At 48.0% G+C, this 15,908-nt stretch overlaps 1 protein-coding gene across 2 annotated transcripts in view; it reads left to right on the top strand.

Moving 5' to 3' along the window:
• The first annotated feature begins 82 nt into the window (after window positions 1–82).
• The window catches only part of Tln1 (talin 1), a 35,396-nt gene continuing 19,570 nt past the window's right edge, over window positions 83–15,908 (top strand). Inside the window, exons 1-20 of one of the 2 annotated variants that reach the window (XM_048330797.1) lie at window positions 83–402; window positions 6,129–6,296; window positions 6,506–6,603; window positions 7,626–7,755; window positions 7,862–8,014; window positions 8,303–8,445; window positions 8,554–8,681; window positions 9,378–9,438; window positions 9,994–10,098; window positions 10,447–10,602; window positions 11,487–11,588; window positions 11,742–11,818; window positions 12,026–12,206; window positions 12,370–12,483; window positions 12,595–12,703; window positions 12,901–13,109; window positions 13,235–13,333; window positions 13,713–13,763; window positions 14,277–14,444; window positions 14,970–15,264. In XM_048330797.1, coding sequence (XP_048186754.1) covers window positions 6,167–6,296; window positions 6,506–6,603; window positions 7,626–7,755; window positions 7,862–8,014; window positions 8,303–8,445; window positions 8,554–8,681; window positions 9,378–9,438; window positions 9,994–10,098; window positions 10,447–10,602; window positions 11,487–11,588; window positions 11,742–11,818; window positions 12,026–12,206; window positions 12,370–12,483; window positions 12,595–12,703; window positions 12,901–13,109; window positions 13,235–13,333; window positions 13,713–13,763; window positions 14,277–14,444; window positions 14,970–15,264 — 2,509 coding nt within the window. In that variant the 5' untranslated portion in view covers window positions 83–402; window positions 6,129–6,166. The remainder of the gene's footprint in view (window positions 403–6,128; window positions 6,297–6,505; window positions 6,604–7,625; window positions 7,756–7,861; window positions 8,015–8,302; window positions 8,446–8,553; window positions 8,682–9,377; window positions 9,439–9,993; window positions 10,099–10,446; window positions 10,603–11,486; window positions 11,589–11,741; window positions 11,819–12,025; window positions 12,207–12,369; window positions 12,484–12,594; window positions 12,704–12,900; window positions 13,110–13,234; window positions 13,334–13,712; window positions 13,764–14,276; window positions 14,445–14,969; window positions 15,265–15,908) is intronic. The other variant, XM_048330872.1, reaches the window with a different exon arrangement.

Below are 15,908 nucleotides of genomic sequence, written 5' to 3'. Positions count from 1 at the left end.
CTACGGCCTCCTTGCCACCCCCAGGGCGGGGATTCAGGGGATCCGGTTCCGCCTGCGCCCCAAGCTAGAAAAAGGAAGAATTAAGAGCCTGAACGGGAACTCGGGCGTCGCACGGGCTTGGACTCCGGATTCGCCGCACCCTAGCTTCCTGCCGGGGAGGGGCTGCGAGTCTTCGGCGGGCTCTCGGTCGTCCAGAGCTCGGGCCATAGCAGCTTCCTGCTTTCTCCGCGGTCCTAGTGCGCGGGCCCAGGGCGCCGCCCGCGGGTGGGGGACGATCCCGGGACGGAAGTGGCCGAGAGTGCCGAAGGGAGGGCGAGGCCGGAGCCGCAGAACGACCCTGAGAGCCCTGAGAGCGCGCGGGATAGCGGGCCGGCGGGCGGGGCACAGAGCCGGGCAGCGCAGGTAGGCCGGACCGGGCCGAGCTGAAGCCTCGGGGTGGGGCCCCGGCCCGGGAGGCGGGCGGGAGGGCTGGCGGGCGGGGTCCCCGACTCTTCTGCGTGTTCTGTTTTGGGTCCCGTTTGAAAGGTCAGGGTCCAGTGTGTCTCGGCTTGGGCACGGAGCTAAGCAGGACGTCTGGGGAGAGGCAAGCCCTTTTCTGAGGAGCAGTTCCCCGCCTGGGACAGGTTTTGGGGAGGGCGAGAAATGGGACGGGCAGTGAGGCACAGGGCGGGGGTAGGCTTTGGTGTTAGCTGATAGCGGGTCTGTGAGTTCCGAAAGCTTTGGGTGAGTTTGGGATTAGGTGGTGTTGGGTTGAGGAGCCAAGGGTCACCTTAGAAGTTAGAAGGCTAAACCTTGAGTTGTGTGTCAGGTCCGTTTTGTGTGGGTGACGTTGAGATTGACGTTTAGAATAGGTTTAGACTGGCATTTCAGTCACTTATTTTCTAAATAAGTGGCCAGCATGAGCAAAAAGAATACATGACTGGGTTAAGAGTCAACAGCAGGAATTGGGTTAGAAGTCACTTTAAGCGTTGCAGTGCACTGTCATAGTCAGTATTGAGGATAAACTGAAGAGATGAGTTAGGAATCTAGTTACAATTGAGCTTCAAAGCGTAGGGGCCAATATATAGGGTTAAAGTTTGCCTCTGGTCTGGTCCTAAAGGTGAAAATTAGCTTAGTATGAGTGTCTACTGAAAGAAAGGGATGAATGCCAAAGCTGGTCTAAAGAATAAGGAAACAAAGAGTTCAGGTTAATATTAGGAATCAGAGGCAACCTTATGGATTGTGGTTTAGGCCAGAGAAGTTGACCTTGAACAGGTAAAATTTAAGAGGTTAGGAACAAGTAGATGGCTTTGTTTTGTGATGAGGTCCCTTTTTCCTGTGTGGTGACAGGGGCTTTTATCCAGAATGATGACAAACCAGTTTCAGACCAGTGCTCCAGGCTTCAGCTAGAATTTCAGGCTCCTTGGATTCCAGTTTCTTTATTCTCTAAGTCCAAGGCTCTTACTGTAGCCACCACCATTGGATGCCAGAGGACTAAGTTATTATCAAAATAGGAGGGAGAAAATGGACAGTAACCCAGGAAATATACAAGGCCTAAGGTATGCAGGAGATATATAAGGCCACAAGTGGGAGACAGGAAGAATATCTTGATGACTGAGGGAAGCCAATCAGGGATAAAGGGATGACTGAATCCTGTTACAGTTTAGGCCATTTCCCCTCATCTTTCCTCATATTCCCTAGATACCACGTCCCCCTCTCCAACTCTCATCCTGGCTCTGCATTGCACACTCTATTTCATACTTCCTTACAGATATGTCCCTTGCTTTGAACTCTCTCAGGTTTCCCATCTTACCATCCCTTCTTTGCAGTATCACACCACAGCATGCCTCCCATTCACCCATCTTATTTACCCTCACCCAACTTCGAGCTTTTCCATAATCATAATGAACTCTCACCATTTTTACCTACTCATATACTTGCATACTGCTGGGTCATTACTGAATCCCCCTAGTCCCTGCTATGTATATCTTCTGAGACTTCTTTAATTTCTTAATCTGCTTGTAGGCCCCCTTCCCCCACTCCCCACCAGAAAAGAGGAAATGAGACCCAAGAGGAAACTAGGTCTTTCTGATCCCACGCCCAACCAGGCTACTGACCACACCCCCTTTCACTTTCAGACTGACCCTGTCACTGACCATCTCTTACCCATCCTGATTCAGCCATGACTATATAACTCGTGCTGTCTTTCCCTCCACCTCAACTACAGCATTACTTAGGCCTTGTCAATGCCCCTCAATCCTTCACCTCAACCTAATTTTGCTGTTGATCGCATTCCCATCTCTTCTTAAACCTCAGTAGCCTGACACAGCCTCTGACCTCACTTCATCATTCCCTGACTTAGTCACTCTTTATGTAATCATTCTTCATCTTTCCCAGCTGGATCCAGTGACAACCATATGTATTTTTTCCTACCACCATCTTTTCAGTCTTTTCTTACATCCCTTTCCTTTCCTGATATCCCTAACCTAGCTATTAACCTAGCTATTAACCACATCCCATGCCTTTTCCCCTCAGCCTCATTGCATCCTGATTCTTCCCCCATTACTAGTTGGTTATCTAAACTCCAGCTGCCCTAGCTGCTGAGTGGCTGATGATGATGGGAAGCTATGGGACCCTAGGCTGACTTTTTGCTCTAGTCCCTGAAGGTTGACAGATCAGATTGTCATCAGGTTCTTGTCAGTTCTGCCTCTTAAAATTTTTTCTGAGTGCCAGCTTCCCCTCCACCATTGTAACTCCAGCTTTATTACATCTTGTACTAATAGAGTGCCCTGACCCATCTTCATAGTTATTTTCCTAAAATCTATTTCTGGTTATGTGTTCCTTCTCTGCTCACAATGTCCTGCTGTGCTCAAGTAGGTAAAACTCCTCATATTCCTCTCTATGCTTCCCCTGCCTTTCCATCCCCTGCAGGTATCCTGTGCTTCAATCAGCCTGCCTACTCACTTCCTTGAGTGTGCCTTCATGGCTTCCTGCTTCTTCACCTTTGCTTGTGCTAACCTCTCTGCCTAGAATACTACCTTTGACTTATCGCCGGCTGACATAATGGAAGGAGCTTGTGCTTTGGAGTCAGAGAAACCTGAGTTCGGATCCTGGCTTTCACAACTTAATGCTTCCACAAGTACTTTGAACAAGTATATTTCACTTTCTTGAGTCTCAGTTAACTGATCTGTAAAAAAAGAAAACAATACTTACCTTGCAGAGTTGTTGTAAAGATTAAGTGAAATTATGTTATACAATGCAATTGATATATAGTAAATAAATGACATAATTTGGCTCTTATTATCTTTATAATTCTTTTTTATAATATCTTTTTTAATTCTAACCTCAAATGACACCCTTCATAGACACTTTTTGGTCCCACTTCCCTAACCTAAAGGAATTTCTCCTGAGCCCACGCTTTGGCTCTTACACAAACTCTGTGATTTTAGCTTACCTACCCATCTGAGGGACTGGCAGCCCCCTGAAGGCAAAGGCTAGGCTTACTCATCTTGGTTTCCAGCCACCAAAACTTTGGCTCTAGGCCTTTCCCATGGAAGTTCCTCAAAGAATGCTGGAGGGAAGGTACATACATAATGGAAGGAGAGATCTTGAAGCCCAGCGTGCTTGTGATGAAGTTCTATTTGTGGGAAGGCTGTGTGAGTGGAATGAGGGTCTCTGGAAGAAGATCCATCTGCATACTGGTTGTGAGATGGAAGATAAGCTGTATATAGAGACAGTGTAGGTAGCTTTGTGGGAAAGAGCTCTGTGTGCAGGCCGAGGAACATAGGAGAGAATGTGTGTACATGGGTAGATGTGCAGGGGCTGTGTTGGAGGAAGTCAGGTCCAACCCTTCTGCTGCCCAGTCCAGCCCTAAATGAGCCTCCAGCAGCCTAAGGCCGGATATGTCAGTCTCACCCACAACTCCACTCCCCCCCCTCCGTGGTTGCGGACTCAGAGGCCAAATTTGGTAACAGACTGAGTGTTATTCCCCCAACCCTCTTACATTCTGACTGTCTTCAACTTTGTCTCTTGCTCTTTATCTGTCTCTGTGACTCCATATCTTCCTGCAGTTCTCTTTGTGGGTATCTGGACTGACTGTATTCTCAATGTACCCCCCAATTCCTTAGTTCCAATAAGTTTACATTCCATTCCTTGCTGGGATTTGACCTGCTGTCCTCTATTCCCACCCCACCCCCCTTCAATTGCCCAACTCCTCCGGAATGCATCTCAGGAATGTATTGAGGGAGGAGGAGTTCCCTGGGAGGGGGACTTTGGAGGGGTGTTGTTGCTGTTCCAGAAAACATGATGGAAGGGGGAGCCCTGTTCTTAGGGCAGGAATCAGATAGCTTCTACTCACATACTTCCAGAGGCCTTCTTTGCCATCACAATCTCCAAGTCACTGATCAATTCCACGCCCCTCTCCCCTTAGCAATTAATAGCCCCCTCAAGACCAGCCTGAGAGTTAGGGTAGACATGACTCAGCTCTCTTATCGGGGTCTCACCAGAAGCTTCTGAGGAAGAAGTGGGTGTCCAGATGTCCGGAGGAAATGGGGGGAAGACATGGCATTTCAGCTTAAAGTAAAGGGTCTTTTCAGTCCTGCTCTAGATCCTCTGACTTTTCGGCTTCAGTGACCTTCAGCTCTTGCTCTTCTGTGGTCAGCCACCCCACAGCCAGGTCTGTTCAACTAATGGGAGAGGTACTCTAGGAATGGGGAGGGAGTAGAGAGCTATAACTGGGTAAACTGGGAGGGTCCACTTGTTTGAAAGTAAAGATAGAGAATGAGTTGTGGCTCTTCTGAGATTCTAAACTGTTTGTATGTTATAAACGGCCATTTACTCCCCAATCCAGATCTTTCCTACATCTCCCTCCTGTTTCTCCTAGAGCTTTCCACCCTCCACTTTACGCACCTACCTCTCACTGGACCTCTTCATTTCTTCCTTCCTATTTTTCCGTTTTCAAATGCCTTCTGTATCCTGATACCCTGCCTCTACTTCCAAACCTTTCCCCAGTCCTGCCTCCCTGCAACCTTGAGCTAGCAGTATGCTTCGAATGCAATGGGTCACCTGGGTTTGCCCATTCTCTTAGTTAAGAGACACCTGATCCTTGTACCACACTGGGTCACTTTATCAGCTGCTGGACAGACTTGTCCCCTTAAGGCCTGTGTGCCACCTGCCACCTGCAGTGGCTCCTCCAGTACACCAAGAGGTGATGTCAGGAGTGGGATAAGACCTGTATGTGCTGAACTGTGCTGACAACATTGTCAAACCAAGGTGGAGGGCAGTCTGAGAAGGACTGGCTGAAGAGGAGAGAAAATTGGGAGCATGGCAGAAAGGCCTGAGTACCAGCCTTTTTACTTGGAAGGAACAAAGACTGAGTTAGAAGGACTGGACTCTAACCTACCTTGAAACTTTCTCCTCTCCTAGGATCAGTTTTTCCAAAGGTGAAGAGTTGGCTAGATAATTTCTGAGATCCTTTTCACCAGAGATATCTTTGACTCCCAGGAAGCCAGATACAGGTCTCAGCTCCTGGGGAAGATGCCCTGCCTCTCAAATTGGAGGAAAGCTAGGGCAGAAGTAGGCCTGGATGGCCAGAACAGCTAGTATTAGGTCAGCCAGGCTAGCAAGAGGCTGTTTGCAGGCTTTAGGAGCCCTTGGGAATTATCTCATATAACGTATTCATTTTGTAGAGAAGGAGGCTAAAGCTATGAGAGGGAAGGTCATATGATGAGTCAGGGAAAGCTAAAAATTCCAGGCAGGAAAAAGCCAGCAAGACAGATGGAAAAGAGAAAAATACTGACCCAGGAAAAGAGGAAAACGAGGCAGAACAGGGCTAGAAAAGGAGGTGAGCTGGAATCAAGGGGGAAGAGAGATACTTGGAAGAAAAAAGAGAGGCACACATTCCAGTGGTAGGGGCAGGGCAGTGTCCTCAAGTGACTCTGTATTTCAGACCTACTATTGAATCCTGTAGACCAGCCTTCCCCCAGATGTCTTAAATGGTCAGGACTGGTCCATTTAGTATAAATAATCTTTCAGCATCATTACTCTCTGTTTTGGTGAGTCTCTTTCAAAAATCCCCTCCCAGGGACTGTACTGTCTAGGGAGCCTTTTCTTCTCCAGTGAGAGTATATTCTCTTGTCCTGATGCCACAGACCAGGTATAGCCAGGCTGGAGAACAGAAGCCGCCACCATGGTCGCACTTTCATTGAAGATCAGCATTGGGAATGTAGTGAAGACGATGCAGTTCGAGCCATCTACCATGGTGTACGATGCCTGCCGCATCATTCGTGAGCGGATCCCAGAGGCCTTGGCTGGCCCTCGTGAGTCTGACTATCCAAATGGCTGGGTGGTAGTCCTCTCATTTCAGGCTTAGCCTTGAGGGATGACTCCATAGTAGCTTAAGCCCTGGGTCTATGCTCCAAGCCCCTTCTTCCTCTTCCCAAGGTCATGGGAAAAAATAGTAAGGGACAGTGTCATTCAACCACAATGAGATCTTTGTAAATCTAAGATAGTCATTCTTCTCTTTTAGCTAGCGACTTTGGCCTTTTTCTGTCAGATGATGACCCCAAAAAAGGTATATGGCTGGAGGCTGGGAAAGCTTTGGATTATTACATGCTCCGAAATGGGGTAAGTATCACTTCCTCAAAGATCACTAACACCCTCTTCCATCAGCTATCCCTGTCCCAACTTCTTTTATCAGTCCCTGCAACTGTTGTCTCAGACCCTTCCCCCCATTGTTTGCTTGCTTGCTTGTTTTCTTTTGTTTTTGCTCATCATGGGGCTTGGACTAAGGGCCTGGGTACTGTGCCTGAGAGCTTTTGCTCAAGGCTAGCACTCTACCACTTTGAGCCACAGTGCCACTTCCAGTTTTCTAGGGGTTAATTGTAGATAAGAGTTTCATGGACTTTTCTGCCCTGGCTGGCTTTGAACTGTGATCCTTAGATCCCAGCCTCCTGAGTAGCTAGGATTATAGGCATGACCTACCAACACCTGTTTCTTCTTTTTTTTTTAATAGAAAAAAGTAATTGTTTTACTATTAAAGTAACATGCTTAGCACCCCTAAGTTGTACTCTGTTACAGGCAGTAGTAATATGTCCTGTTGTTTTTTTTTTTTTTTGCCAGTCCTGGAACTTGAACTCAGGGCCTGAGCACTGTCCATGGCTTCTTTTTGCTCAAGGCTAGCATTCTACCACTTGAGCCACAGTGCCACTTTCGGCTTTTTCTGGATATGTGGTGCTGAGGAATCAAATCCAGGGCTTCATGCATGCTAGGCAAGCACTCTACCACTAGGCTACATTCCCAGTCCCCATATGTCCTGCTTTTGAATGAACTATTACAGTCTTAAGTAATTCACTTTCTTCACCCTGGCTATGTAAGAAAAGAAGTAGTAAGGCTGGGAATGTGGCTTAGTGTTACACTGTTTTCCTAGCATGCATGAAGCCCCTTGGTTCGATTCTTTAGTGCCACATAAACAGAAAAAGCCAGAAGTGGTGCTGTGGCTCAAGGGCTAGAGCTCTAGCTTTGAGTGCAGAGAAGCTGAGAAACAGAACACAGGCCCTGAATTCAAACCCCAGGACCAGCAAAAAAAAAAAAAGGAAGTAGTACCCCTAGCTTAAGTAGGCCCTGACATTCTTTTCCTGCTCCAACAGGACACCATGGAATATAGGAAGAAACAGAGACCCTTGAAGATCCGTATGCTAGATGGAACTGTGAAGACTATCATGGTAGATGACTCCAAGACTGTCACAGACATGCTCATGACCATCTGTGCACGCATTGGTAAGGGAGCTTGGTGGGACTGAGGGCCACAGCCAGGAAGCTCTAATTCTGCCAGAAGATTTAGACTCAGTAATCCAGAAGTTACCAAACATCCCCATTCCCCCAGGCATCACAAATCACGATGAATATTCGCTGGTTCGAGAGCTGATGGAAGAGAAAAAGGATGAAGGGACAGGGACCTTACGGAAAGACAAGACACTGCTGCGAGATGAGAAGAAGATGGAGAAACTAAAGCAGAAATTACACACAGATGATGAGTGTAAGCAGAACTAGAAAAAGAAAAGGCATTGGAAAAAGAGGGGAGTGAGGGGGATGAACAGCCTTGTTTCCTCTACACCTTCTTATGAAAGGCACCATTTTACATACTGGGAATGCATCAGCAATAAACCAAAAGTTCCACCTTCATGGAACTTGAAGGTGGAGGGGAAATGAACAAAAACTCAGAGAAGGTAGGAAACTTAGCAAAAGTAGGAAGTAAAATGAACAAAAATTCAGACACCAGACAGGGGACGTGGTGGCTTGGCATTGAGAGCATTCTCTATTCCAGTGAACTGGTTGGACCATGGCCGGACCCTGAGGGAACAGGGAGTAGAGGAGCATGAGACACTGCTGCTGCGGAGAAAGTTCTTCTACTCAGACCAGAATGTGGATTCTCGGGACCCTGTACAGCTGAATCTTCTTTATGTGCAGGTATGGAAGAATTTGGTTGGGTTGAGGCAGGTGAGAGAAAGGGAAGAAACCTTGGGAGGATTATTCCTGCACCCACAAAACACTCTTTCCTTACCCTGTGCTTTCTAGGCACGAGACGACATCTTGAATGGCTCCCACCCTGTCTCCTTTGACAAGGCCTGCGAATTTGCTGGCTTCCAATGTCAAATCCAATTTGGGCCCCACAACGAGCAGAAGCACAAGGCTGGCTTCCTCGAGTGAGTGACCCACAATCATGTCATGGCCTGGAACTCCCTACCATTATGACCCAGTAGGCTTGCTTTCATCTTAGGCCTTTTCTGTATTTCTTCTTCCAAGACACTAGGGCTTGATGTACACAGGGCCATTATCCCTTGAGCAGCCATCATCCTTTGTCTCCTTACTGGCCCCACTGGACTATGAATATAGTCTCTTATCTCTGTCCCTGCCCACTTCCCTTGTCACTTCTCTTTTTTTCTTTAAAGAATTTTGTTACAGTAGCCAGAAGAAGAAAGAGCAACAGTTTCCTCATAGGGAACATTAGATTAAGAGATCTCTCAAGTCTAACCCACTGGTATTTCTCAGAATACAGAGAATTGGTACTTTTTTGTAATTTCCGAAATGCATGATTATCCTAGGCAGTTGCTTTGTTTTTTCCTCTTGTCCCTGAAATAGTACTCTTGACCCTCTTTTCAGGGACTGAACCTCTTATTTAAGTTGAGGGAAGACACACAGGTCACATTCAGTTGTTCCTACTAAGTCACCTCTATTTCAGAAGACAACCCAGAGCCAGTTCTCTTGGAGTCTACCTTTCTGCCCAGAGATAACACTGTTCTAGACATTTCCTCACACCCCTACGTCCACAGTTCATGGCCCACATGCACATGTCCTCTGATGCTGTCCACTACATGCTGACCCTCCCTTTTCTGGTGTAGCCTGAAGGACTTCCTGCCCAAGGAGTATGTGAAGCAGAAGGGAGAGCGTAAGATCTTCCAGGTGAATGGGGTAGGGGAAAGTGTCTGGGATGACCTGGGAGCTTTGCCGCTTGATCCCACTGGCTAAGCGTACTCCTCGCCTCCCTCCTTGTCTGCACTCACCTTCCAAGCTGCTCTTCCACCTGTCCTGTGCCAAGGAAACAGACCTGGGTTTTAGTCTCAGCTCCATCACTGCTTTTGCTTACCTGTAGTGTGGGATAATAGTCTTGTCTTTCATAAGACTGATAGGAGCATCAAGTGGGAGCATCACAGTGAAACTATAACCTTTGTTCCGATATAAGGTATTATCCCCACTCTGACGTACTCTGCCCAAAAAATGTCTTCTCTTTGACCTTCTGCCCCTAACTACCTATTCACATCTTCAGAATGGCTGCAGTTTCCTTAACCATATCCTTTGAGTCATTGCTTCTGCATATCCCTGGCCAGTCCCCATCCTACCTTCTCATCTCTTGTACTCCTGAGCCTTTCTGTGCCCCCATAACATTGCATCTTGACTCCTTAGCTGTGATGTTATCCCTCATAGTTCACTAAATCTTTCCTCATTTCATCCTCAAAGGCACATAAGAATTGTGGGCAGATGAGTGAGATCGAGGCCAAAGTACGCTATGTGAAGCTAGCTCGTTCCCTCAAGACCTATGGCGTCTCCTTTTTTCTGGTCAAGGTGGGTTCTGGACCCTTCTCCCTGCTCTCCCTGTTGTTCACTCTTGCCCTCTCAGAAAATCTCTCACTCTGCCCTCACTTAAATACCCACCATTTCCCAATGTCCCATTCTTTGCCTTGCTCTGACCTTGTGAAAACCTGCTTGTTATATGTCCTCCACTACCACTTCCCACCCTATCCAGCATTTTCCCTTGTCCCCAGTCCAGTCTTTTCCCCGATCCAGTTTTGGACACCCTAGTTTAGCCCTCCTGGCTACCTCCGCATCCTCTTCTGGTTTGGAACTGATCTGACCATTCATCTTGCATCCAACTTCTGGTCTGTATTGCCAAAACTCACTTCTACCTTACAGGAAAAGATGAAAGGGAAGAACAAGCTAGTGCCTAGGCTTCTGGGCATCACTAAGGAATGTGTAATGCGTGTGGACGAGAAGACCAAGGAGGTGATCCAGGAGTGGAGCCTCACCAACATCAAACGTTGGGCTGCCTCCCCCAAGAGCTTCACCCTGGTAGGTCCAGGGGCTCCACTGTGAAAGGGCTTTGGGATTATCTAAGAAGGGGCAACTACAGAATTCTTTCCTTCTTCCTTGGAGTTGGTGCACTATGTAGGACTCCAGAACAAAAGAGAACTCTAGAACTGTTACAGGAATGTAGAGATTAGAGTAGATGGAGAAGCTGGAGAAGCTGTTCTAGAAAGTGAGTAGTGCTTCAATGAAATAGGTGATGAGCATACTCTTTAAACTCAACAGAGGGCTAAGAGTTGGCTCAGTGCTAGAACACTTGCCTAGTATGTGTGAAACCCTGGGTTCAATCCCCAGTACTGCAAAAAAAAATTTTTTTTTTTAATAAGAAAAAGAAAGTCAACAGAATAAACTGTAATCAGCAAGTTGAGATCATAGCAAATCTTGGGGAGTGGGTCGGAAGGAAAAATAAAGCATGCCTTTCCTCTTAGCAGCAACTATTTGTAGTTGATTTTCCCTGTGTTTTAGTATTTTGGAATTCCAAATTAAAAGCTGGTAACTTCATAAAGTACCCCCACAATGGAAGTCGGAATTGTAGTAATTCCTACTTTTGCATTTTGGGTGTGATTGCCAACCTTTAGGTATACTCATTTAATAACAAATGTTTATATTCAAATTTATCTCTGAAGGAGAGTTAAAGACTTGAAACTTTGTAGCAGAAAGGCCACTCCTCAGAAATACAATTTGGAGGGGTTGGGAGGAGATAAAGAAATAGACAGTTGAAGAAAGTGGGCTTCTTCCCACCTTTGGAAGGTAGCCAAAGGTGATATGGAAAGCGCCCTCAGCAGCTCAACCTTCAGCCTCCCCCACTCCTCATTTTCATCCTGGGTAGATTCTGGCTTCCTTGCTGAGTTCTCACCTTGTTATCCTAGGACTTTGGGGATTACCAGGATGGCTACTATTCAGTACAGACAACAGAGGGGGAGCAGATCGCCCAGCTCATTGCCGGCTATATCGATATCATCCTTAAGAAAGTAAATACTGCCTCCTCTCCCTACCCCCTCCCAAGACAGACCTCTAAATACAGGACCTATGTTCTAGAAAATGACTGACTGGAAAGAAGAAGCTGCATTTGCCCACTAACTCTTCCTTAAGTGACTCAATTCTTCCCTATTTTTTTCCCACAGAAAAAAAGCAAGGACCACTTTGGGTTGGAGGGAGATGAGGAATCTACCATGCTGGAGGACTCAGTATCCCCAAAAAAGTAGGAAAGGAGTTGGTCTGACCCCATCCCTCAGGGTTGGGAATGGCAAGGCTTGACTCCAAGGACTGTTAGGGAGTGAGGATCACTAGGTCAGGCTGTAACAAGACTTCACAGACCCCAGATCCCAGGACCTGCAGGGGAGGTGCATTGGGGGCCAGGTGTTGACAAGGAGTCCTCTGTGTACTCCATGGTCCATCCTGTCTACAGGTCAACAGTTCTTCAGCAGCAGTATAACCGGGTAGGGAAAGTAGAGCATGGCTCAGTGGCTCTGCCTGCCATCATGCGCTCCGGAGCCTCAGGTCCTGAGAACTTCCAGATGGGCAGCATGCCACCTGCCCAGCAGCAGATTACCAGTGGCCAGATGCACCGAGGACACATGCCTCCTTTGGTAAGAGTGCACCTGCTTTCACTGGGGTACCCAGGCCTTTTCCCACCCTCTACCCGACCAAGCCAGGAGTTAGCAGTCTTTTCCTTTGTTCCCATTTATATCCTCTCCCTAGTGTCTGGTTCTTTTTTACCTTCCATTTCCACTAAACTTTCTTGTCTTTTAGACTTCAGCCCAGCAGGCCCTTACCGGAACAATTAACTCCAGCATGCAGGCTGTGCAGGCTGCCCAGGCCACCCTGGATGACTTTGACACTCTGCCCCCACTTGGCCAGGATGCTGTGAGTATAGGATGGAGGGCAGGCCGGTGATTCTCCTTAAGCTGAGACTTGGGATAGAGAGGGGACTAACCAAACCAGAGTAGATTCTGAGTTTTTTCCTCCTTCTCTCAGGCCTCTAAGGCCTGGCGTAAGAACAAGATGGATGAATCAAAGCATGAGATCCATTCCCAAGTAGATGCCATCACTGCTGGTACTGCCTCTGTGGTGAACCTAACAGCAGGTAGGCTAGGGGCAAGGGAGAGTAAGCATGCACAAGCTCGCATGTGACTGGCTGTGTGTATGACTATACTTTGACTCATGGAAGGTTCTGTGTGTGCATCTCTCAGGATGTGTACGTGACTAACTGGATGTTTGGCAATGTTTCTACTTACCAATTGTCTAGCCTGCCTTGTCTCACACTCCTTTTCCTGCCTTCAGGGGACCCTGCAGAGACAGACTACACTGCAGTAGGCTGTGCAGTCACCACAATCTCCTCCAACCTGACGGAGATGTCCCGTGGGGTGAAGCTGCTGGCTGCCCTGCTGGAAGATGAAGGTGGCAGCGGCAGACCCCTGCTGCAGGCAGCAAAGGGCCTTGCGGGGGCAGTGTCAGAACTGCTGCGAAGTGCACAGCCTGCCAGTGCTGAGGTCGGCCACAGGGCAGGGCCAAGGCGGGGAACACTGGGGAAATCCAAGTTTCAGGCTAGCCTGTGAGACCTGTGGGCCCACGGGCAGGGATGGGGCAGCTTCTGACAGGTGTTCACTCTCCACAGCCCCGTCAGAACCTGCTGCAAGCAGCTGGGAACGTGGGCCAGGCCAGTGGGGAGCTGTTGCAGCAAATTGGGGAGAGTGACACTGACCCCCACTTCCAGGTTGGTGCCTTACCAAGCCCAGAACCCCCTTTTCTAGGATATAACCTTTGAACCTGAGTCTATTTCCCAAGTTCTGTTTCTGTGAATTGACCCGTCCAAACAAGCCTGACCCTCTTTCCTGGGATGACACTGGGAACTGCTAATCTCTTTTTGGGAAATGAAGATTCAGAATTCCTATATCCAAACCTAACCTACTAGTATACTTTTGGCCCTCATTGATGATATCCATAGCCTGCTGTCCCTATATACAGCCCTTGCCTCAGCTTGGGGTGATCTTGAAGCTCCCCATTACCACCTGAGGACGGTGTGCCCCAAGTCTCCTCTTCCCCACCCATAGTAGTTACTTCAGCTGACTTTTCATCCTGGATTTCCCATGCAGATATATACACCCAGAGGGGCTGGGGCTCGATCTCCCCCCGATTCCCCTACGGTAATGGCCTCTGGCCTGGGCCTTCCCAGCTTGGTCCTTTCTGAGCCGCATACACTCGCTTCTGAATCTCTCCCTGACCCTCCTGAGGGAGCAGAACATGATGGGAGATGGGGAGGCCTGGATCAGGCCAGGTTGGGGAAAAGGGTGTTGCTCCCAACACCCCAGGATAACTACTTGCAAACTAATACTTGAGAAGAGAAATGGAGAAAAACAAGCTCCTGTCCCATTGTACCAGTATTGTCCCTCCTTCTGTATCACTGTCCGAGTGTATCCGCCTCATGCATTTCTCCCCTTGGTGTAGGCTTGATTTCTCCTGGTGGGGGTTTGTTCCTTGGTGAGTGTCTGTCCTGTTGGGTGCTCAAGGCAGGGGCTCAGGGTAGGTTCTGGTTGCTTCTGCCATAAACTGTCCTCTGATTGGAGTTACCGGGAATAATGAAGCAGCTTATGCCTCTGAGATGTGCCCATAGACCCCAAGCCCCATCTCAGGTCATGCTAACTGCCATTTTCTCGCAGGACGTTCTAATGCAACTAGCCAAGGCAGTGGCAAGTGCCGCAGCTGCCTTGGTCCTCAAGGCCAAGAGTGTGGCCCAGCGCACGGAGGACTCAGGCCTCCAGACCCAGGTTATTGCTGCAGCCACACAGTGTGCCCTGTCTACCTCCCAACTGGTGGCCTGTACCAAGGTGAGCCCAAACATTGTAGCTTTTGCCTGGGACTGATAATGACACACACACACACACACACGCGCGCGCGCGCGCGCTCATAAACTTCTCGTTTTATGTCTGGTTCTTGAGGCTTCATTATCTATCCTAATGTCAGCTTTGAAAACCACAAATACTCTACCTCGCAGTTTCTCTTCTCTCTTGCTCTTGCTTTTGGTTTTTTTAATGACACTGGGGTTGAACTCAGAGCTATATCCACAAGCCATACCTCTAGCCCTTTTCAAAATCAGATAGGGTCTTACAGTTTTTTGCCTGAGGCTAGCCTCAGGCTGTGATCCTCCCACCTGTATCCTGCAAAGCTGTGATTATATGAACTCCCAATGTGAAACTTGTTACAGTGGGATCTCACTATATTTTTGCACTAAACTCAAAACGTGGACCTTCTGATCTTTGCCTCCAATAGCTAAAATTATAGGTATGCACCATCATACCCTGCTTATAGTTCTTGTCTCTTGCCTACATCTCTGATACTCCGTTTCCACACAGGTAGTGGCACCTACAATCAGCTCACCTGTCTGCCAAGAGCAGCTAGTGGAGGCTGGACGACTGGTAGCCAAAGCTGTGGAGGGCTGTGTATCTGCCTCCCAGGCAGCCACAGAGGATGGACAGCTGTTGCGAGGGGTAGGAGCAGCAGCCACAGCCGTTACCCAGGCCCTGAATGAGTTGCTGCAGCATGTGAAAGCCCATGCCACAGGGGCTGGGCCTGCTTGCCGTTATGACCAGGCCACTGACACCATCCTTACAGTCACTGAGAACATCTTCAGCTCCATGGGTGATGCTGGTAAGGACATCATCCCTGCTGAGACAAAAACCAAGCCCTTGGGACATTCCCTTGCAGACCCCACTGCCAACACCAGTGTGGTCTTTCCAGACATCCAAACACAGGCTCATTGCTTAATATCACAGAAACCTCCATTTCTCCTCTGTTCCCCGGGCTGCCTTGCTTGGAACATTTAAAGAATATATCAAAGAATACACAAAAATACGGGGAAAGTCACATGATTAAGGTAGCTGGGTAAGCTGGAGGTATAGCTCACGTGCTTACTTATTAAAGGTATGGCCCCGAATTCAAGCATCAATGACATTGAAATTTTAAAAATCAAGTGTTCGACTTTGTTCCGGAAGCACCAGGGGTGTCACTCAAGAAGAAAAGTGTCTACCTAAGCAAGTGCAAGGCCCTGAGTTCAAACCTCAGCACCACTGAAATGAAATAGCTATCCTTGGTGAAGAAAAAAGAGTTTAAGGAAAGGAAAAGAGAAAGGGGGGAAATGTTTCCCCACCTCTACCCTCATTTCTAGAAGCCTTCACATAGAATATCTCATCTCAGTCCTGCCTGCTGAAAATACTCATTGAACTGTATGTCACTTTTATAATAACGTTGTTGTTGTTTTTTAAAGAAAGAAAAAAATACACATTGGATACTCT

The sequence above is a fragment of the Perognathus longimembris genome, chromosome 1, assembly GCF_023159225.1.
Source record: "Perognathus longimembris pacificus isolate PPM17 chromosome 1, ASM2315922v1, whole genome shotgun sequence".
Lineage (NCBI taxonomy): Eukaryota > Metazoa > Chordata > Mammalia > Rodentia > Heteromyidae > Perognathus > Perognathus longimembris.
This window is presented reverse-complemented; position numbering and strand designations above follow the sequence as displayed.